We start from the raw sequence: 24424 nt of genomic DNA, 5'->3' as shown, positions 1-24424 counted from the left end.
TTGTCTTTAGCTGCCATGATTTCACTCTTTTGTCATATTTGACCCCCACATTTGTTTTATGATTTTCTTCATCTTTCACAGGCCCCTTTCTGTTTTTTTGGAATTAGATTATGTACTGTACATTTAAAGAACTTCTTGTCGCTGTTCGCTTTAAAAAGCTTTTCACTGGGAAAAGAAGAAAATAGAACATGTTCTTAGGCACTCTAGGTAACACTGAACCATTGTATCTATTGGCTTTGTCGAAGGAAATGATTCGAGCAAAACTTTGCTTAAATTACATTAGTCTCCGTGAATACCCATTAATATAAGAAAACAATAGCCCTCTTATTCTATGTGAACAAAATTAGTTAATGATCTTATTCTGTCACTACAATATTATCTTTATAATCTGGTATTTAGGTGACCACTGTCTTGTAGATGGTGGCATATATCATTTGCAACAGAACAGTGAGTTAGAAAGTCAAGTCAAGTAAAACTTTGTTCGATTGCTATTTCAGACAATCATAAAAGCACATAAAACACAGTTCATTACACAACAAAAGTTAAAAATTATCAAATGTGCAATTAATGATAAAATTCATTCCATCAAGTCAGTATCCCTTAACTCATTGTAGACTACATGGTTATATTACAATGCATTTCCTATGTCTAAGTACTTTCTTTAAAAACATAGCTACCCTCCAGACTATATATTCATTTTCCAAAAACTGTAGTACAGTAAACGCAGGGCAGCATTGTCTGATCCCCAAAGATTTGAAAATTGTAACAATCCACGTTTTCCTTAAGTCATTATAAAATCAACAAAATAAAACAACATGTATGGTGGATTGTTCTGAGTGATTATCGCAGGGACACAGTTGCATGTCTTGTGCCCAGTCATTCATTTTTTTGGAAACTTACAAGTTTATGGAAGATTCCAAGTCTGAATCTAGTCAATAAAATCCTGTCATAGCACCAAGTACCATTTTCAAATAAGGTTGTATACTAAAAGTTGTTAAAATCATTTGATTGTACCACACAGTAGACTTTATGATCTCTGCTGGTATTCTGAGTGTATCTAGTATTAAAAGGCACTCTTTTTTTTTTTTAGCTCTTTTCTCGTGATCATCGACATAGTACTAGGGTTGATAAAATATTCTAAATGGCCTAGGTCACACATAAAGTCTCGGACATACCTATCAAGGGATAGTTAAAGCCCCTTCAAGTTTTAAACTATCCAGTAAAATGTCCTGGTTAAGTACAGTTTTTGTCGATGTCCAGATTGTATGCCATAAAAGAATAGACTCCATTTTTATGAGATCAGCAATGTATGGTAAACCCATCTTAGACTGGCAGGCATATGATGATATACTACTCGGTACTGCTAAGATATAACATAAAAACGCGTTTTCTACTATTTGTAAGGGGTACACATCAGCAAAACCACAGACCCCTGCCTCATACATGGCCGTGAAGATGCATTTTGCCTTATAGGCCTCCTACCCAGCTTTCTTGAGAAATTAGCAAGGGCACCAGTGGTCTTTAAAAACGCCAACTTTTTTGCTAGCACTGCTTGGGCCCATCGGTCGTTCTGATCGAAAAGTATACCGGGATATGAAAATCTCTTGGTGAACGCTATCTTCTGCTCATATGTATACATAGTCCTATATTTCTGACTTCCATGACCACATCTCATTATAAAGATTTTCGAGGTGTTCACCCTAAGGCCAAGATGGCGCACAAAGGCTGAAAAGCTGTTTAAAAACCTTTTGCAATCCTACTTGAGTGCGTGACATCAGAACTGTGTCATTCGCATATAGAAGAGCAGGTATTGGGTATCCAGTTATTTGAGGGAGGTCTTGGCATTCTTTAGTCAGTGCTTCGCCCAGGCCGTTAATGTAAAGATTAAAAAGAAAGGGGGCTAGCACACAGCCAGCACACAGCCTTGCCTAACCCCCCTCCCTATTGGAAACGGGGCAGAGCACTCACCGTTAATACTATACCGCCCTCTTGCCTTTGCATCACTGTATATCTGTCTAAGAAAGTGGATAATTTACATTTCCACTCCCATACCCTCAAGGATCTCCCAGAGCTTGCCGTGCCTAAGATAGTCAAAAGCTGCGGTGAGATCTGCGAAAGCTAAAAACAGCCTGCCCTTCTTCACCCGTGTGTACTCCCCTATAATAATGGTTGAATTTAGGCTCTGTTGGACCGTCTCTAGGCCCTCATGGAAACCGTATTGGACATCAGATAAAACCTTGTTGTCCTCGGCCCAGTCTTGTAGACGTTCTAGGATACTTCGACCAATCACTTTTATCAAAGAGTCCTGCAGTGAAATTTGCCTATAACAGCCAGGGTCCTGGCGATCCCCCTTTTTTAAAATATTGGCACTCTGGTCTGTTCTGCCCAAGTTGTTAATAAAGATGAAACACAGCTTGCAGTGATTACCTGGGTTATAAGCGGTCCCCATAGTGTCACATTTGACTTGTATAAATCTACAGCGACCCCATCCGTCTCAGGAGCCGTACACCTAAGCTTGCGGAGATAGCCCGATTTACTTCATCCAGCGTGAACTGGATATCCGTATAGTAGGTCATAGGTACCAGGGCAGCATCCACATGGTGTTGAGTATCTGGTGCATCATCTCTCCCCTCGCCATTGTACACCATATAGAAATGCTCGACCCATTGTTCTTCTGTTATTGCTATTTCAATTGTTGGGCCGCCTCAAGGAATCAAATAGGGGGCTTTCACTGCTTTCCAAAAAGCTGAGCTATCTTTCGCTACGGAGGCCTCATGCAGGCATACCCATGCTTCAATTCTCAGGGATGCTTTTCGTTCCTTAAGTGCTAGCCTATACACCTCTCTAGCCTGTCTAACATCATCCTGATTCAGCAACTATAATCCTTCCATGTTCGTAATACTCCCATCATCTGTCTTTTTCGGTTTTGGTCTAGTTTATAGAGTAATGAAACAGTGTACTGTACTACAAAAAAGGATGGGGAGAAATTTGAATTGCCACTTCCCACCTTATTGGCATTATTGAACAGACTAATAGTGAGGAAAATGATGATGGCAAAGACTTGGACCGAAGAGGTTATGCTATAAAAGTGTGATAACTTGATGACGAAGACTCTCCATTAATATGCATTTGCTTCTTAGAGGGAACGGAGGGAATTGAGACTTTAAATGTGCTTAAACTCCTTATAAGAGATACTGAGACAATGAGACCCATGAAACACATTAAAGATCTCTGTCAGGAGGGGAAGCAAGGAAGGAATGAAGATCTTGTAAAAAGTGGAGCCAAGCCATCATGTCTGAGAGACTTGGTGAACCCTAGATCTTTGATCTCTTGAATCTCCTCCTCATCAACTGAAGATGCACCTAGATCTCCGCTTCTGTAGCTCAGTGTTTAGGTACCAAAGGCTCACGATTTCCTTTATTTCTTAAGGCTTTGAGGTATATGGAGAGCAAATGACAGGGTCTGGCCAGTGGGCTCTGCTGCTTACAGTTTTTGATAAAAGGATTGGAATGCTGGAAATTTCCTATCCTCAGACACTAGGACTTTCACCTGCAAAATATAACTATGGGCTTATTGACCAGTAATCTTCTGGTCGTTTTGCCATTTTAGTGATAGCACATGGCCAACATGTGTATTATACACATAACTCTGTAATTTTCTGGGGCAAAATTCTATCTTCTCAATGCTGTTCGCTTACTCCATGCCATTCTGGATGGTGAGCTTTGTGCCTATATTCCACTTCCCACAGTTCGTCTGTGAGCTTGACTAGTTGGACTTCCCTTATCTTTAGGTGGCCTACTTCTCTAAGAATGGTGCCTCTCAGCTTATCCTTAAGGATGTCGTGTTCAGGATCATGTCCTCCAGTGCAGAAACCCCTTTGTCATGTCATTTCAGTTTGAATACATGTATTATTGAACATGTGACAAGTGATGAATTGCTGTTGCATCAACTGCACCTTTCTGGCATGTGCTTTTATTCTGTAAATATGTAATGAATATGTCATGAAGTTTGGATAAGTAAGATCGATCAACAACATATTCTGTGATTAAGTGCTTGTTTAGTTAAGAAACTATTCCAGGATTGTCATATATCTTATGACTATTTCCCTCTGCATTTCTATTATTTTATCTGTTTTAATCACTTGCTTTTAGGCTTCTTTATTGTAGTCTTAGGTTCTTAAACACATACAGGACAGGCTCCATTTTAGCTGCAGGCCTCCCTGTAGGCTCTTCAACCCTTCTCAGTTCTCTTGTCTGTAAGCAGACTTCAATCTTAAGAGAAAGTTTAACCTGAGGCTGTCTCCTTCACCTCAGTAATCATCTCTATATGTGACTAGCTATCCTTCTAGATATAAGCATCAGTGTAGGCACAGGGGAGAGAAGAGAGGGTGGGGGTGTGTGAAGGGGTGAAGTAGGGCAGAGAGTTGGGTGTTCCCGTGCCAGTCTGTCGGTGCCTCTGGTTTCAAAGTTGCTAGGCAGTGTTATTTTCTGTTGTCTCACTATCTTGTTCTTGCAGATAGCTTTGTAGCGTTCCCATATATCAAGAGGTCATGATATATGGTTGTGAGTTGGTCTTTCAGGTAAATTATGTCATCTAACTTTTCCTTGAACTTAGGGGCTCGTCCTCTCCCCATCTACATGCAATTCGTCCTTTCGCTTGCAGCAGTCCCAGTGATACTAGCTTCTTGTATGGTGTTGCTATCTCCTCTGTGTTGCCAGGAAATCAGGAAATCTCAGTGTGTATTCCCTTTAGTGTTGTCACATAATTGCATCCAGAGGCTCAATTGCCAGAGCAAATAATAGGGGCGATAATGATATCATTATGGGTCGGGAGCAGCAGCCGTTGATCTGTACCATCGCCTGTGGTTGACTGTATAGTATAATAGGGTGATCCATGAAAGGAAGGAGGGAGGGAATACCATTCTTCTCAGTATAGCGAATAAATATTCCTATTCCAGTGAATCAAACACTTTGGTGGCGTCGAAAAACACTGCCACTGCTGCGAGATCGGGATCTATGCCCTGTATGATTGCAAACAGGGTGCGCAGATTGTTGGAGGTGTCCTGTCCCGGCACAACGCCAAATTAGTCTTGTAGGATCAGTTTATCCATCAACAGGCTGAGTCTGTTGGCTAATATTCTGGCCAGTATTTTAGCATCGCAATTTATAAGGGATAAGGGCCTATATGCTTCACACTTAGTCGCGGATTTTCCAGGTTGAAGCAGGGAGATGATCATGGCTTCATGCATCGTTGGCGGTAGTATTCCTGTCGTAGTGGCCTCTGCATAGACTTTCCTGAGTATGGGTACCAAGGCTTCTATGTGGCACTTGTAAAAGACAGGTGGTAACCCATCGGGGCCCGGAGCTCTGCCCGATCTTAGCTGCATTATGGCTGCTCTTACTTCGTCTTCTTCTATTTCAGCAGCCAGGATCTCCCGATGGGCTCCATCAATTCATGCCAGCATGGTGTCCTCTAAATAGGTGGACACTTCCACTGGTCTGTCCCTGCGCATGGAGTACAGGTCTGCATAATAAGCTGCGAATGTCTGAAGGATATCAGAGGTGTCTTTCTGCATAAATCCCTCAGAGTTTTCCTCTTCTAGTATGTGGTTAGAGAATCTGGGTGACCCTATTGTTTCTGCTAGGACTCTGCCAGGTGCTCCCTGTTAGAAATGGGGATCTTCAGTTGGCAGCAGCTGGCGCCGATGTCCAAATAGGGATCCTTCTTCCTAAATCAGAGTAAGGGGCTACACCCTTTGATAACCCCTGCTCAACCCTGTGGCAACGTAGCACGAGCAGACAGGCCTATCTCAGAGGCAGTGTGTGAAGCATTTATGACCATACACAATAACACAGTGAAGACACTACAAAGGGACACCACACAAGTAGCTATAGAAAAATAAGTATATTTATATAGGCTTAACACAAAGCGATCAAGAAACCACAATGCACATAATTACAGATTCACTTCAAAGCAATAGAGGCACTCAAAAAACGTGTGGAACGAACTTAGTTCGAGGCCGGGGTCCACACGACCCGGTGATGCACAATGTACCTGAGATTTAAAGGGGCACAGCACGCAGCCTCACAAGGAAGCTGCGGTGATGACAGGCAGACTCGCAGTGACCACAGCTCCCCGCTGTAGCGGTCCGTGGCGTGCACTCACGATAATCTTGGGACGGGGCTTAAAAGCGGGCACCCAGCGGCACCCGCAGGTGATGGCAAGATCTTCAAAGTGGTGACTAGTGCGGGCACTCAGCGGTGCAGCTCCTCAGCTGCATAGGCCCGCGATAGCGATGATTCTCGTAGGATGGCAAATGCGGGCACTCAGCGGCACAGCTCCTCAGCTGCAGCGGCCCACAATAGTGATAGCGATGATTCTCGTAGGACGGCAAATGCGGGGACTCAGCGCAGCTCCCCAGCTGCAGCGGCCCGCGATTGCGATGATTCTCGTAGGACGGCAAATGCGGGCACTCAGCGGCACAGCTCCTCAGCTGCAGCTGCCCACAATAGCGATAACGATGATTCCCGTAGGACGGCAAATGCGGGCACTCATCGGCACAGCTCCTCAGCTGCAGCGACCCACAATAGCGATCACGATGACTTTGGTAATACAGGCAAAATCGGGTTCTCAGCGGCAACAGCTCCTCAGCTGCGGCGGCCCACAATAGCGATCACGATGACTTTGGTAACACAGGCAAATGCAGGCTCTCAGCGGCAAAAGCTCCTCAGCTGCGGCGGCCCACAATAGCGAACTCGATGACTTTAGTAACACAGGCAAATACGGGCTCTCAGCGGAAACAGCTCCTCAGCTGGCGTGGCCCACAATAGCGATGCGATGACTTTCAGCCCGCATTCCCCGCAGTAGAAACAGAGGCTCTGGAATTCTCAACAGAGGCCTCACCTGCGAGTAGAATCCCTCTCAAATAGGAATCCGGACGGCTGATGGGTGAAGTCTAATGTCCCTGAGACTTCAGCAGGAGGCAAGCTCAAATCGGGCCCTTGGGTAGTTGCTTCAGCAAGATGGATAAAAGTTTCAAAGTCCTTTCCCTCTCGTTACATGGACAGAGGTTCGTCTTGACGTCCAGAAGTAACACCCTGTAGGGGTTTTAGCACAGATCTTTATACCCCAAAAGTCTTTGTTCTCAAAAAGCCACAAATCACTGAACCCAGCCAGAACCAGTTTGATGTCGTCCTGGAGCACTTTATTTGCGAGGCTACCTCCTGCCTTTCAGGGAGAGGGGGTCTACCATCAGACGCACAGTGGGAGGTGGAGCCATCATCCACCTTGCCAGGCACAGCCCTGCTCAGATCAAAGGGTCACCCCTCCCCATACTCTAACTGCAGATCTCTATTTAATCCAGGTTGGTCTCAGCCTGCCCTGACCCTACAAAAGCAGACAGCAAATACACACAACAGCAGAGCACACGGGAAGGTTTAGGCAAGAAAATACCTACTTCCCAAAAGTGGTAGTTTTAAACACAGAATATAAAAATAATCATCACTAAAAGATGCCCTTTAATATTTGGAGCTCAGGCATACTAAATTTGACTTTCCAATCATGTTCCTTGGGTCAATTAGGATTATACCAATTCATACAGTCAATTTACAATAGGGAGCATTCGCGCTGTGGCACTGAATGGCAGTGGCACAGCACCCAGAGTATCTAACACCAGTAAACACAAAGGAGTCAAAATCGAAAAATGGAAGGGAGACCCACTCCAATGCTGCCAGGTCTAACACTCCCCCTCCCGATATTGACACGCCTATGATATATGGAGGGAAATAGGCATTCACACTCTGATTCTGTACGTAAAAATGCCTGACCATCTTATCAAGACTAGCTTTTTTTTCTTCTAAATGACCTCTTTCATAGCACATAGGCAGTAGGTGAGCTTAGTTTTTCTCAAGTAATCCTTCATATTACTGTTTGGTTAAAAGGTGTCCTCCCAGGGACTGAGGATCAAGAGAAAACAAAAGTTAAAGTAAGTTTCTACTCAGAGAAAGTGTCAAGAATGTCTTTAGGAAATCAGTCTCTCTAGCTTCAATGCCAGATACCCCAAGTACAAAAATAACTCAACATGTTAAATCCTATTGTCCTTTTCACCATCTTTCACCATCTTTCGCTATTCATGTGAAATGTTTTGGCTTATCAGTACCTAAACCTGATTGAACACATTGTCAAATTCACCAAAGCAGCCCCCTATCAATTACCTCAAAACAGGAAACTTATCTTGTGATCCCTTACTCAGAAGATTTAGAAACCCAGTACAAACTCTCATTCTCCCTCTCTACATCCTCTACTGCCCCTCTCAGAGGTATATCACTTTCTGCCTCCAGGCTTGTTACAGGTGCTAAAAAAGCAGACCATTTCACAGCAATCTTAAAACGACTCCATTGACTACCCTCAAGTATTGACTTGAAGATTGCAGTTATACCACACAAAATAATATGCAATGGGCTTCCCTCTAATTATAAAGAGAAACTGAAACTCACAGGTGGACAATGGAATACAATGAATAGATACAAACTGGTACTGGAAATCCCTGAAGCAAAAAGTAAGAAAGAAAAAAAAAAGCAATATATCTAAACAGATCTTATCATTCCTTGTCCCAAGTATTTGAAGCTCTGTTCCTGAACCCATCAGAAGTAACCTGGAAATGCTGGCTTTCCATAAATATCTAAAAACTCAAATGTTTAAGCTTTACTTCACTATCTACAGGCTAACATACAATCCATTTACTACATACTTTCCATCATGTCCTTTCTCAAAATTTCCAATGCTCTTCGGACAATTAGTACCTTTTTTAAAAAATCCAATACATTTTAATTGATGAGCAACTAGGAGGACACTTAAGATGATTGTTGATTCCATGGAAATATGTGTATGCAATGCTAACCACCAAAAGTTCAAGTTAAAGACATGTCTCAGGAAAGAGGTATTCACAGGAATGCAACAGAGCCTTGTTCCCTGATGCAGCAAGACACCACCAACATTGCAAGATATCTATTGGTCTCAAGTAAGTCCTACATAGAAACGATTAGGTCAAATGTATAGCTTAAATAATTCTTGCTCTGTCTCTCCCCATGAATAAGACCGAAGCAAGAGGGAGAAAATAGAGGTCTAGCTGAGTAAATGGCTGTGCGAGGGACTAGGAGGGTGTAATACAGCAGAAGAGAAGAACGTCTTGTAGATGTGAGAAAAACATTATACAGCTCTTGCTTGAAAAATATGAATGCATGCATCAAACTTGGCATCTTCCATAACAGTTTAAATCCACCTAGGTGAGAAGGTGAGGACATAGAGTGTGCAGGGAATGGTCTGATCCAGCAATCCTGAGTGGCAGAGAGCCTACGGTGTTAGACTACACATAGTCCAGTCATTCAGTGCTTACACAGTCGCTGATTCCAAACAACTGCTGCCACAGATTGTGTCATCAGTGGAAAAGTACAGCACACACACACTCCTCTACTTTCCCTTATGCTCTAATTTATAATCTAAGGAGGCTATAAAAAAATAATCAAATGTTTGTTTAAATCCACTGTTTCCCGGATTTGTCTGCTTGGATTTTCAAACTAATCAATGATGTCTGCAAAATGCGATTGCAGTTGGACCTATTTCCTGTTTTTTTAATGTCACTGTGTACTCTCTTCCAGTTTTTCATTGACTCTGATTGATGCTCTAGACACTCTGCTGGTGAGTATCCTTTTTTGCTACTCTGCTTTAGAATTTTGGATGCTTTGTAGATTTTAACAGCATCTTGTGATATACAACTGTTGATGGCAATAAGCAAAGGACTAAAAAAGATCCCGTGGAGCTTCAGAGAGCGCTTTTCAGTGTCCCCTAATGAAAACCTAGCAATAAATGGATGTTTGGATTATCATTATTTATTGCTGCCTCTACTGTGCAACCAACCATGGATAACAGTTTTGGTGCTTATAGCTGAAATTGCCTATGTAAGGGAAAGAACACAGTTGTGTGTATGTTAGATGTATCTGTTATGTGCAGTGCTCTCAAATCCCTGGCTAGAGCGAACCTATGCAGCTAGCATTGCCCCTTGCAGCTGAAATTGAACTTAGTTTAATTCTTCATTACACCACAGATTCCTGCTAGAAAACATGCTTGAACAATTAGAACAATAATGAAATGTGGGAGAATACAAATGAATTGATTGCAAGGTATTTCATGCCCTGGAATAATGCCTAGGAACCTGGAAATATAAGGAATAGACAGAATTCACCGGTCTCGCAATGAGATAAGCGGGTTCTTCTTATTTGCCATTTAAATAGTTTGACCACTGGGTATTGCTTAACAATTACATGTAGGGTGTAAGTGGACCCTCAAATCCTGTAAGTAGCATTTAAGTCTTTTGAAAGGGACTATATTTCCCCAATTTTCTTCTTCCAAGACGTACCTGGCAGCAGAATAAATACTTTCTGGGCATTATTAAAGTTTAGATCTTATCAAGTAGATGGAAGTGATTATCATTCCACCCTATCAGTATTGGTGATAGTTGGGACAGTTATTGGTGGGTTGTAGGCTGTAAGTGTCCCTGGAAAATTATGTTACATGTCCACGAGTAAGACCCTCTTAGTGGGGGTTATTAGCGAGTGTTGTGAACCTTAGTTTCTCTCTTAGGGCCTCATTTTAGGAATTTAGCAGATAGTGTTAGTACAGTCGCTATGACTGAGAACTTTACTCCCGCCATGGCAGAGGTACTCCAGCTGCCAAATTTAGCGATGTCTACCAGCCCAGCAACAAGAGGCCAAATGCCCAGACCACTTTTTTCACCTGCATGACCCATGTCGCCAGATGGATAAAATCCAACTGACTCAATCTCAACACAGACAAGATAGAAGTATTAATCTTCAGCAAAGACCCCTCACTCTGGGACTCCACCTGGTGGCCTGCCAAACTCAGATCAAACCTCTCCCAGCAACTAATGCAGACGACCTCGGAATAAATCGACAGCCAACTCACCATGACCAGTCAGGTGAATGCAGTCTCCTGCTGCCTGACAGTAAAGATGCTCAAGAAGATCTTCAAATGACTCCCCACCTACACTCACAGAGCCGTCACCCAAACCCTCATCACTTTCAAGCTGGAATAAAGCAACACACTCTATGCTAGAATCAAAACTTAATGGAACAGAAGACTCCAGACTATAGAAAGCTCAGCGGCCAGCTCACCCTCAACCTCCCACCCCATACAAATGCCAGTCAGTGATAGGACCTCAAGAGATAGCCACAGGATCAGGAATGTAGTGGGGGACGTGTGCTAGAAATACCAACTACATCGATCATTGTATCGGATAAAGGGAGTAAGCAGAAAATAAAGGTTTCAGTGAAGACATAGCAGCACGGGTAGGTGGACTTTCTATTAATAACACATGATACGTATGGCTCTTTTCGATCTATATTGATTATAGCATTCACAGAGCAGTTGGCTCCCCTCGGTTCTAGAAGTTAGGTTATCAGTTTTATGAAATCCAGGTGAATTGAGGTTGTTCAGAATGATCCTGCAAACTCTGTGGCAAACTGCTTTTTCATTGCCTCAACTGCCTTTAATTGAAACATGAGGAACCATCAGACTGGGCAAAACCTCCCCTTCCTTGCCCCTGGCTTCGTCCCAGTTTCTGTCCACCTTGCCCACCATGGTCATTCTGCCTTGTTTTTCCTCCTGTTAGACCTGGCACCATTTGCGCTGGTCTCCTCTGCATTTTTTTCCTTTGCCGCCTATGTTTTTGCTGTGTGTTGGACTCTGTTTTGCTGGTCTAGATGCTTTTGGTACGTTGCCACTGCTGTTCAGTGCCAAAGTGCAAGTGCTCCCTTTGTAAATTGTTGTTATGGATTAGTGATTCCATGATTGGCATCTTTGATTTACTTGTCAGACCCTAGTATAGTGCACTCTGTGTGCCCAGGGCCTGTAACTCAATGCAGCTAGTGTGCTGCAGCACTGATTGTGCCACCCACAGAAGCAGCCTGTAAAATGTAACTCTGGCCTGCCATTGCAGAGCCTGTGTGGATGCAAGGACTACCATGTCGACCTGGCAAGTGCTCACACTTGCCAGTCCCTAAACCTTCCCTTTTCTACATATTAGTCACCCCTAAGGTACCCCTGTGGACAGGGTGCATTGTATGTGAAAGGTAGGACATGCCATGATGTGTGTGGCATGTCCTGATTGTGAAATACTGCCAATTTTGATTTTCACTATTGCAAGGTGACCTGTTCCCATAGGAGAGAAGGGGAGTTTGTTTATAACGTCTTTTAAACATAACTGGCCCTGGGACCAAGGTAGAAAAAGAAAGTTTAGTATGCCTGAATGCATCTTTTAGTGAGGGTGATTTTTACATTCTGTGTTTGAAAATACCACTTTTATAAATGTAGGTATTTTCTTGCCTAACCATCCAGTGTGCCTCTGCTAGGTTTGTGTATTGCATGTCTGGCTTTTGGATGACGGGCTGGAGCGGGGCAGTGGCTCCAGAAGTCTGATGAGTCAGAGCTGGGCTGAATAGACCTGGGCTGCATTTAGAGTAGGGGGAGGAGATTTCCTTTCACCTGAATGGGCCTGGTCTGCCTTCAACAATGCTGTCTCCACCTCTGCCGGGAAGCTGCACCAGTGAGGACAGAACTGGTTTTGGCTGGGAACAGACACTCTCTGCCTTCAGAGAACAAAGGATTTGTGTGTATAAAAAGAGGGGCCCTGACCCCAGACGTTTAGATCACTTCTAGGAATCAAGAGGCACCTTTGCCAAGGAGAAGAGCCGGAGAAGCTGAGGGAGGAATACTGCTCCTGTGCTGTTTGCTGTCTGGGGTTGGCCTGCAGTGGCTACATGCTTCCAAGGAAAGGAGAAAAGGACTTTGCTGTTTGCTTTGTCACCTGCTTGAAAGAAGATCTCCAAGGGTTTGAAACTGAGCTTGCCTCCTGTTCTGCAATTTCCGGGACACAAAGCCTTCACTGCCAGCTCCCCTAAATTTCCTTGCTGGGAATTCTAATCTGCAAAGAGGTGCCTGCTGCTGTTCTGGACCTCTAGAGACTGTTTTGCGCTGGGAGCTGGAAAATCAATGCAACTTCGAAGAAGCAAGACCCATCTGCACCGGTTTCCGATGCATTGCCGAAGAAGACGTTGCAGCACCTGCCGCGGCTTGAGAACTGGCCACATGCCACATGGAGTGCACCGATCTACGAAGTCCGAGATCACCGCACCAAGTTCGACGCAAGGCCTGCTGTGCGGCTGCACTAGTTCAAGCATCGTCACCGGATCATCGCATCGCATCGAGGCGCCAAGTCTGTTGCATTGTTGAGGGACGCAGTAAGAAACTGACGCATCACGTCCCCACGCATTAAGAAACCGACAGTTCACCTCCTCTTCGGTAAGGAGCCAACACATCACCTCCCCTGTGCTGCAGTAACGAACCAACGCATCACCTCCCCCGTAGCAAGGAAACAACGCATCACCGTCCCTGAGTGTAATGAACAGACGGATCACCTTCCCTGAGGCCCATTTTGTTTGTTTGCGTGACGCATCCCAAGTACTTTGTGAGCAAAGTGTCGCATCTGCAATTTGCTTTAAACCGAACTATTTCCACCATCTGAAAGTCATATTTTTATTACTGTATTGTGGATTTTTATCTTTGGTCTTGTTTTGGTTTAGATGAAGATTACTTATTTTTATAAACTGGTGTTGTGTCCATTTGTAGTGTTTTCACTGTATTACTGTATGTGTTCACAGATGCTTTCTTTGCACTCTGCCTCTGAGATAAGCCTGTCTGCTCATGCCAAGCTACCAAGGGGTCGAGTAGGGGTTATTTTAGGAGTGTATCCCCTTACCCTGGCTAGAAGAAAGGGTCCCTATTTGGACAAAGGTACCTACCTCTGCCAACTAGAGACCCCCATTTCTAACACCTCCCTTGAACCTCTCTCTGACCTTTTATCGGAATGCTTGTATTTGCAAACACATTAGCTTAGATTCATTATATTCTTCCTTTATTGTGCTGCAACACAGTGATTTACAATAGAAGTCAATTCAGAAAGCCCTTTAGTTTATCACCCTATTTACATTTGTTCACAGTTGCTCCTGTACTTTAGGCAATAGTCCCTGAACAAATGGTCAAACACATCCTTTAAACCATCAAGATAATCAGCAGGAGTTTCACTTTTGTTCTGTTTTTTGGGGTCGAGGACAACAAGTATTCATGTGTATATTGTATGCTGGATATGTTGGCCAAACCTCTGAAGCCCAAACTGTGTAGCTGCCAGTTTACAGTACTGCACAATGGATCTGTAAAAGAGGATTGTGTGCTACTAAAGGCAAGTTTTGAATCCATATGTGAAAGTTGTTTAAAATTGTATATATGAGATACGTCTAAACCTTCACTATTAGCACAGGCGCTCTTAGTAAACGCAGTGTCAGTTAGTTAAGCTTTATTCGATTAAAAAATAATCATAAAAGCATATTGTAAAACGATAAAATCGCATGTTACAGAAAGATGAAAAACCACAAAATTATGGCCTAAGTTATACAGTGAAAAATCTTACATCAAGATAGTTTTTCTACACTTAAAAACAGACTTTAAGAACAACGAAACAGATTAAATTACAAACTCTTCCCCAAGGAATTGCATGACTATGAATGCAGGACGGTATTATTGCAGTCCTAGTGTTCTAAGCATCGGAAGAATCCACCTTTTCCTCTGGACTGTGTAAAATTTACAAAAGAATAAAACGTGCATGGTGGATTGTGCTGACAAATCGTCGCATGGGCAATTAGACAGCTGCCTAGACCAGTCGTTAATTGCTGGAAAACTGAGCGACCTATGGACAATGCCAATCCTGAAACATGTTAATAAAAATCTTTTGAAGTCAGAAGATACAACAGTTAAATACGACTGCATCTTGAAAGTGGTCAGGATGTTTTGATGAGCTAGAACAGAGATTTTTAATATCTCTGTATTTAATCTAATATTTTCTAGATACTGCAAACAGCCAAGTTTAAAAACTTTTCTATTTACTTTAGTCAAGGTATTGGGGTTATCAAAATATTCTTGATGTCCTAATTTACAAAAGAATTCCTTGATATACCTGAGCCAACTTGTATGTGACGCCCCATCTAACCCACAGCAATCAATAATCATTTGACAATTTAAAATTGTCCTCTCTGAAGTCCAAATATGATACCAGAGGAGAATTGGTTGAATGGCAATGACATCCGCTATATAAGATATATCTAGCTCCCAGTGGCAATTAAAAGTAGAGACACTAACCGGGACCGCAAGCAAGTATCTAAGAATCTGTTTTCGGCCCTCTGTAAAGATGTCACATCTGCATGTCCCGAAATACCCGCTCCATAGGTTGCTATTGCGACACATTTAGTCTTATAAATTTGAAGTAATTCTGAGGGAGAGCGTCTGCCCAATTTCTTGCTAAAATTAACCAGGGCAGCCAGTGACTTTGAGAATAACAGTCTCCTTAGATTAACGGCCAGTGTCCACGTGCCAGTATGATCTAATAAGACCCCCAAATATGAAAAGGCATTGGCACAGTCTAGACGATTCTTCTCTAAGAAGAACGGCCGACACTTTTTACTCTCTGGTCCACATTTTAAAATTAATGTTTTGGTGGCATTTACTGTAAGGCCCAAGTTGGACATGAAGTTCACAAAACTAGATAATACCTTCTGGAGACTATTCGGAGTGCGGGCCATAAGCACCGCATCATCCGCGTACATGAGCACAGGAAGTGAGCACTTCCCCACCGCCGGGAGGTCCTGGCACTCATCTCTCAGAACCGGATCTAAATTATTAATATACAAGGTAAAGAGAAAGGGTGCCAGGACACAGCCCTGCCTTACACCTCTTCCGACAGTAAAGGAATCAGTGCACTCGCCCCTGTCCCGAATGGAACCCTGGCCTTGGCCCCGATATAAAATTGTCTCATTAATGAGACTAGGGATGGTTCCCATGCCCAACCTCTCCAAAATCGGCCATAGTTTTTTATGGATGACACAGTTGAAGGCCGCGGACAAATCCACAAAGGCCCGGTAGAGAGGTCCCCTTTTTGCCTTAGTATATTTGGCAATAGTTAATTCTAGATTTAGGCACTGATCTATGGTGCCCAGGCCCTTACGGAATCCATATTGTATATCACTGATAATAAAATAATTATCTGCCCAGTCTTGCAATCTAGAAAGGAGTACTCTTCCAATTATTTTGACCGTGGAATCTAAAAGCGAGATAGGCCGATAACACACTGGGTTGTGTCTATCCCCCTTTTTAAAAATCGGAACCAGAATCGATTTACTCCAGGTAGGAATAAGGCTGGTCGAGATACAGGCATTAATAACTTCTGTTAAAATGGGTCCCCAGAAAGAAATTTTATGTTTGAAAAGGTCCACAGGAATGCCATCAGGGCCTGGGGCCTTACCACTCTTGTTCGTTGCGATTGCCTCTTCAATTTCATTAAGATCTAATTGGAGATGTGAATGGTGATTTACAGTCTGGTATTCTACTCTATCCTCCACCAAGTCATTACTGCTTGTTTCAGGACCGGATACAGAATATAATTTAGAAAAGTGATTAACCCATTCGCCCTTAGAAACCGCTATCTCTATAGTTGCCCTCCCTGTATCAGCTAAAAAGGGAGCGTTGACCGCTTTCCAAAACGCTGAGTAATCTTTCAATTCTGACACAGCTCTCAGGGCATTCCATGGCGCCTCCTTTAAAAAAACATTCCTTGCTTTTTAAGGTACATCTATAAGCCCTTCTTGCTTCTTTTATTTCTTCATAATTTTTAACCTTTCTATGCAGTGCAAGTTTGAGTTTGGAGTGGGCTTTAGAGCAACTAGAATCAAACCATTCTTTACTTCGAAGGGTTTTCTTGCTCGAGTTTACATGAAGGGTTTTACCAATGATGTCTGCTATTTCAGAAAAGCCCTCCACTATTTCCGACAGAGGATGGTCATCTCCTAGACATTTTTTAATGCCATCACTACAGTAAGAAATTACCTTACTCATAAACGACTCCTGATCAATTTTTTTTCCAACTCAGCGCATAGCCATTTTGTCCTACCAATGTAACACCGTTAGCAAGATGAGTGGACAAAACCTTCCCTTTAACTAATCTACAATCAACCTTGACTCCAATACTCTTCGGGAAATGATCGCTAAGGGAAATGTCATGAATTTGGGAATTTGTGACTCTGGAGGCATGTCTGGACGAAATTAGGATAAAGTCTATTGTAGAAGACAGCCCTCGTCCATTAAACGTTGGGCTGAAGGAGACCGGTGTGCTGCATACACTATTTGCAAAACCCATGTCTCCAGTGAACATAATGTCATTTATAATATCCCCAGGTCCTGAGTGATTAAAGTGAGGGCAGCTGATTTCTTTGTTCTAGCCCAGACCACAGACACCAGTGTCCCAGTAGTGGCATAAATTGATGTTAAAGTCTCCACCCCAAATTATAAACAAATCTTTAGTGGAGGCCACCTGGATCTTTGTAATATGATGGGATATGGCCCCCAACATTCTTGCCAGCTCTTCACGTGGGGCATTATTATAAAAATTCAGTACAACTATACCAATTGTCCTGTCCAAATCTGCCCCTATTATTTGAAAGCAACGTTCAGCTGTCAGTGTTGCAATATTCCCTAGGTTTAAGTAATGTGCTATGTAGATGCACAGCCCCCCATTGCTCTCCCATGCGATGATGCAACTGCGGGTACGTGAAAGGTTTTAAAACTGTTAATATGGATCGGTTCTTCCACCCAAGTCTCCTGTAAACATAGTACGTCAAACCCAGGTACAAACTCTGCCCACTGAGGATTCACAATCTTTGACTTTAGGGCAGCAATATTCCAAAACAAGAAGCAACAAAAACTGTCTTTAGTAATTCCCTGTACAACCCTCGGACTTATTCCAGAGACAGCGACGGTATCAGCTTCAGGAGGGATTATTGGGCTATTGCCCAAGCTATGGGAGAAAGGGACAGCTACATTTCTCCCCAGTTGCTCATTCCTGGGTGGTCAATCACAGGTCTCTAACCCCGAAAGAGGTGCAAACCGATTCTCCAAAGGGATTCCCTGTCTAGGTGCCTGATTATAATTATCCAGGTTTTTACCTGGATAAGATGGCATTTCTGAACTCAGTAATGGGAGAGGCCTAAAGAAATAACTCCGTGGTAGTGCTGTGATCTGCGTACCTACAGGGGAAAATCTATACAGGTAGTCAAGAATGGTTTTGGCCGCATATGGATTGTTCAAATTGATCACGATCCAATCACCCTGTGACCCTTTCAGAGACGCACCCAGCCATCCTACCCTTCTAGCCATAATCATTTGGTTTGCTAGACCCCCCCCCCCCCAACTAGAGCCCATTACATGTCGATTCAGCCAATGAAGTGCCTTATCCATCAACTGGACAGTAGTTTCCATTTTGACCTCCCCAAAATAGGAACATTTTTTAGAACCAGTACTAACGGTATTGCTGCCGGAGGAAGATAAAGGGAGGAATGCACTTTATTTTGAAATTGACTTTGGTTAACCGCCTTGCCTTCATGCCCCCCTTGAGTTGTTTGAACGTTGTTAGAGGTGGAAGAACCGAGAGGAAGTTGGGCCCTACTAATTTCCTGATGGTCAGCATGCTGGAGATTAATACTATCATTGTTAAAGGTAGGACACAAGGTCTGATACTGGTGCTGATGAATTGCAGCTCCCCCCCCCCCCCCCGTTGTTTGCGGGCGGTGCTACCCCCCGCCCCTGAGAAACCTCATACCTGTGAACCTGGTGGGGGGGCAAGTCTAGCTGTTTCATTCTCTTCCCGCAGTTATCACCTGAGACTGTCCCTCTACACCGTTCAACTGAGAGTTTTTTGCACAGGAATGAGGTACTTTGCAGCCAGCCTCTAACAGCGTCAGCCTCTCCTCAATTCTAGATAGTTTATAGAGGACAGGGTCAAGCAAAACAGAAAACATAGTTTCTACCCTTTTCAAAAAAGTCTCATCACCCAGATAAGATGGTAAAGTAGTAGTCTCTAAGTCCCTACAGATAATTGGTTCCGCATGGGCCACTTCCAGTTCGTCTGTCCTAACATGTCTCCTGGCTCGTACTCCTCTAGACGCGTTGTTCTTAGCGGATCCAGCCCCCCTTCTTCTTTTAGTTGGCAGCCCAGCACGTCCACTAGTACTGGGAGTGGGCACGGGCACAGCCTTAGCCCGTCGTCACTCTATCGCTGGGCTGTGTCGCACTGGTAGGAGGGGGTAGAACAGGCATTATAACTGGATCCGGGCTTGGGTCAAGCTGCATTAAAGACCTCACGGGTGAAAGGGCGGACCCAATAGCCCCAAGGGAGGAACGTTTCTGCATAGCGCAAGAGGGGTCCAGCGAGAGACGTTTTTCTGTTAATTGGATTTCATGGGTTAAGACCGACTCTGCTCTCGTGAGGAAAGCGTCCAGCGTGCCCACAACGCCACCCTTTAGTTTACTCCTATTTCGATGCGTGGAATAAGCCCCAGCAGAATCCACTTATGGCAGTACAGAAGGTATCCAAGTGGAGAAGCAAGGAGAGGCGAAAGGAAAATCCAAAGCCAAGGAAAAGCAGAATACCTTCAGAATATGCGAATGTTGGAGGGAGACTCCAGCCTCCTTTGGGCTCCGCGGGCTCTGCGCTAGAGTGTGACCGGTGCCCATGTGCTGCTGAGACTCTTAGACCCCAGCAAGATACGGTGCCCCCCACGGGAGTTCAGCAGGCAGGAAGGCTGTGTGAGGTGATGTCAGGTCTATCTGGCCTGCGCCTCTCTTGCACCGCAGCCCCTGATGCTACTGATGCTCGAGGCGCACTGGCCCATCCCCCGGGGCACTGCGGCACCGGGACTCACCGGGGGTTTCCAGCAGCCTCCTGCGGCTCCCAATGCGGCTTTCACGGTTCAGCTCCTGGTTCGCCTGGTTCTGAGCTCCTGTGACTCTGCTCTGCTACCGGCAACCGCCGCTCTCCTACGCTCACGCTCGGTCCTTCGCAAGACCTGGACTGGACTCCCTCTCGCTCGGTCCTTCACTAGTCAGATCCTCAGGGCGCAGTGGGCTGCCAGGTCATCTTGCATTATTGACAGTGGTTCCAGTTTGAACACATACTTTTTTTGCATAATGTAACAATTGAGGCTATTTATGATGCTCGCAGAATGCTCCATAATTGTATACAAAATACCTGTATAAGCATGAAAGCAGGATTGGTTATAGTTTGTTTTCAGAATAAAATGTACAGAAAGAATTTGCATTGTGAAAAAAAAGTTTTGATAAACTGTTTGAAACTTTAAATACAATTTCTCTGAGGCATCATTTGGTAAACTGATGCTTGATAATATAAAAACAAATACTAATGGAGAATCATTGTAAAACCACTAATAGCAATAGAATGGGAAACATTACTATAAATTAGGGGCCTGATTATTTTGTAAAAACAGTCACAAAAGTGCCCCTGCAAATATATAGTCCCTTGCATTGGTGCTGATTTACATCTTTAAGGAATTTACAAGAGTTCACAGAAACAGGCTTGGAAACTGTACTCCTAACAAAGTTTTGTGAATTACATTTGCGAATGAGCAAATATACATACTCCTATTTGTTGACACTAAAATCTGCGGACTGATTGCAAATCCAAACCATGATAAAAGCCCAAACATAATCTGAGATTCTGTTTTCATAGTTCCGACATAAAAACAACACTGCAACAATTTGTCACTTTAGTGCATGGCACTACAAGGGGCACATGGATTTTTTTACCAGGACAAATAGATTTCTGAAGCATCCCATCCCTAGATATTTAATAACATTCCACACCCATGTCTTGACTCAATCAGTTTTCACAGGACATACATCACTAATCGCATTAAGTAGTGCATCTCTAACAGTAATGACAGCAGCTGGGTGTTTGTAGCTGGATCATTTACTTCACATGGCATAATAATGTGTACCAATTGATGAACATGAGCCCATTTGAATGTGAAGGATCTAAATACAGTTTGTAATTTTTTGTAAAACATTTGATGGCTACTCTGGCTACTGGGGATTTGTTGCTTAATGTTTACTATTGTTAGGGACTAGTGACATGAACTGTGACTAGGCTTCCTACCCCACCGCCTAGAAATTTTCAGAGCGGTCCAAGACCATTGGGCTGGACATGGTCAATATTAGTGGTCTCATCTTTGTCTTTCCCCGCTATTTTAGGGAGGACACCGTTTAGTCTGAGTGCCTTTCACATCTCTCTTGCCCATTGCTCCGGGGTCCTTCTTAAGACTCTCTTGAGTGATATGCTACAAGCCCAACTGTTCTGATACTTTGCTTCAGAATGTCGGGGTACTGAGTGAGTCCACATCTTTGGTGGCAAGTGAGAAGTCGGCTTCTCATCGTGACCCTTTACCAGTCACAACGATGTTACTTGTCAGTCTCTGTGGAATCTTGCGCTAGATTTGCCTGAGCCCCTCTTACAGCAACATTGACTGACACAGTTCAGTCCCCTGGGACATCTTTTGGTGCACCCCTGGCACCTCCTGCTGCAGTGGGGAAATTCAAAACATTTAGCAAATTTTCCTCTGGTTTTTCTGCTGCTTCCCATTAAGGATTTGGGAAAAATTTGAGGAGGTAGCATATAAATGTACAAGCACTACTCCTCAATTTGGTATCTCAATTTCTCATGGTTGTCTTGCAATCCCCGCACCTGAGATTCTTGCTTGTGCTTCATGGCTTCCTATTACAAATTTGAAAAAGATGTTCTGGACTGCATTTATACTTAGGATTCTTCAGGTGATTTTAACATTGTTCAAACTCTCAATCTAAAAGGCACCTTTTTCTGGAAAATACTTTTTATCCTCACCGCTAATGCACTTAACCCAGTGTTCAATCCACTTGCAAGTTCTTTTTTCATATGGTGCCACATTACATGGGCAGTAGTCCCCTTTGCTGGGGCTTCCTTTAGTTTCGATTTAACTGCCCCCATTCCTCACTTTACTGTTGTTCACAACCAGGTGTGTACCAACATAGTGCCACAGCCCATCCCCTGATGATGGTGGTTAAGATAGTAAGGGTGGGTCTAACAATACTGCCAGTTTGTTGTAATGGAGCAACACTAACCTTATTGTGTTTGTAAACCCCAACCACTGCCTTTTTGGATTTTCAAGGCTTTTAGTGCGGCTAGATCAGTGATTCCATTAAATTCACAAATTCACCTGCTGGGGTTTGTGCTAATGGTTCTAGGCACTCCCTGACCTCCTCCTCTCCTAACCCTTCTAGAACCTCTTGCTCCATGACCTGGATTACACACACACTTCGAAGAAGTCCTAATTTTCCGGGACTCTGCTTCACCTCCGTAGTTTGGTTTATCTTGCCATCACCTGCCAAGATCCATATACTCCAAGGCCTTCCAAAGAGTTCAGAAATGCGCTTATTGCAGCATCTGGCATACTTGCCATCAGATCGACCAATTTCAGCATCATTGCAGATCTTAAATTGCATTTAGATGCTAGCCAAGACTGTGAGATTGACAATTTTCTAGCGGATCTTGCCGCCCTCCAACTTACCCAGCACATCCCAGGTTGCACACACCCTGCACTTATTGGATCCTGTTTTCTCCAACCTACCCGCTCTCACAGTCAATATACCCATCCCTATGAGCTGGTCCGACCACTATCTGGTATCCATGGCATTACAGGGAGTTTGGCCCCTCCAGGGCGTAGCTCGTAAATCGGTTTTAAACCGCCTCTGGCATAAACTTGATACCAAGCAGTTTCGCGCCCTCCTTCCGAGTCATACACCCAGCATTCCCGACAACCCTGATGGGGAAGAGAGCGCTCTATCTGACTGGCTTACACACTTCCTTGACACTCTCATTCCCGCCAGATGGTCCCAGAGCCGTAACACCCAGTCAGGCCCGTGGTATAATGGCAACCTGGCCTCAACCCGTAAAATGTGTAAAAGCCCGGAACGGGTGTAAAGGCGGGACTATGATCCAGTTTTGAAAACACAATATTGTGTAGCCATCAAGAACTATTATAGGGCCGTTCAGAAGGAAAGAGTGGCCTACTTTGCTGATGAGATCAGAAATAGCAGTAACCCTGCTAAATGTTTCTTGTCCATGCTTAAAGATCTTAAATCCTTGAGGCAACTCAAAGCTCCCCCTCTCTCCTCTAATCTGCAATGTGAGGTCCTCTCCGCCTTCTTCATTAAGAAGGTTGAGAACATCAACAGGACTTTCCTCCACATCGAGATCAGGAAAGGCCCTTCCCCGTGGCCCCGCGATACTCCTACACTCTATGTTCTCCTGGCGCTCTCTCAAGAAGGGATTCTTATGATCTGCAATAAACTTATATCAGGATCCCCTGCAGGCCCTCTCAAACCGGATCAGTTAAAAAAATTCTTACCGTAGCTTCTTTCCCCTTTTTGCAAACTTATCAACCTATCTATGTCCTCTGTGGTAGTCCCCATGGCCTGTAAACATGCAAAGGTGGTCCCTCTACTTAAAAAAAACCCTACACTGGGTGCCTCATAACCAGAGAATTTTTGCCCTATTTCTCTTCTTCCATTGGTATCTAAGATCACTGAAGCTTACAGCAACTCTATTCTCATGAGGTTCATGGAAGACAACAATCTGCTTGACCCTTCCCAGAATGGCTTCCGCCCACTTCACAGCACTGAAATCGCCCTTCTGGCTGTAACAGACAACTAAGGGGCGCGCTAGATGTTGGTCGCACCTCAGCCCTGATCCTATTGGATCTAAGCGCCACGTTCGACACAGTGTCCCACCGAATCCTGCTGCAGCACTTGGAGGATATCGGTATTGGAGGCCCTGCCCTGGGCTGGTTCGCCGCCTTTCTATCGGAGAGAACCTTCCAAGTGACTGTACCCCCCCCCCCCCCCCCCCCCTTCTGCTCCCAGGTGCATGCTGTCCACCAAGGGGTTCCTCAGGGCTGGGCTCTGAGCACAACCCTATTTAACATCTACATTCAACCCCTAGCAGCAGTAGCCAGGAGCAGAGGAGCAGAGGATTAACTGTGGTATCCTATGCGGATGATACTCAATTGGTGAAAGTACTATCAGATGACTCTGCGCAGGATGTGCTTAAGTATAAGGAAGATCTAACAGCTTTCCAGACTGGATGACCGTCAACTGCTTCCAACTTAATGCTAGTAAACCCGAGATCTTGTTGGTGGGTAAAGATACTCATCTTAGGAGCGAACATTGGTGGCCATCCCTTCTGGGTCTCCCGTCTGCACCAAAACAGACAGTCAAAAATCTAGGAGTATGGGTAGACTCCGCACTTACTTTTCAGGCCCAAACTAAAGCGGTACCTGGGGTCTGCTTTGGGCTCCTAGATGGGCTTAAACCACTGTTGGAATTCTTTGTTCCCACCATCCGTCAGGTGATCATCCAGGCCACA

General features: G+C 44.1%; 1 protein-coding gene across 1 annotated transcript in view; it reads left to right on the top strand.

Moving 5' to 3' along the window:
- Window positions 1-24424, top strand: part of EDEM2 (ER degradation enhancing alpha-mannosidase like protein 2) — a 395734-nt gene that overhangs the window by 108951 nt on the left and 262359 nt on the right. Inside the window, exon 3 of the mRNA XM_085619015.1 lies at window positions 9657-9696. Coding sequence (XP_085475141.1) covers window positions 9657-9696 — 40 coding nt within the window. The remainder of the gene's footprint in view (window positions 1-9656; window positions 9697-24424) is intronic.

Source organism: Triturus cristatus, chromosome 7 (genome assembly GCF_964204655.1).
Source record: "Triturus cristatus chromosome 7, aTriCri1.1, whole genome shotgun sequence".
Taxonomy (NCBI): Eukaryota; Metazoa; Chordata; class Amphibia; order Caudata; family Salamandridae; genus Triturus; species Triturus cristatus.
Note: the sequence above shows the minus strand (reverse complement) of the source record. Positions and strands in the feature narration are given on the sequence as shown.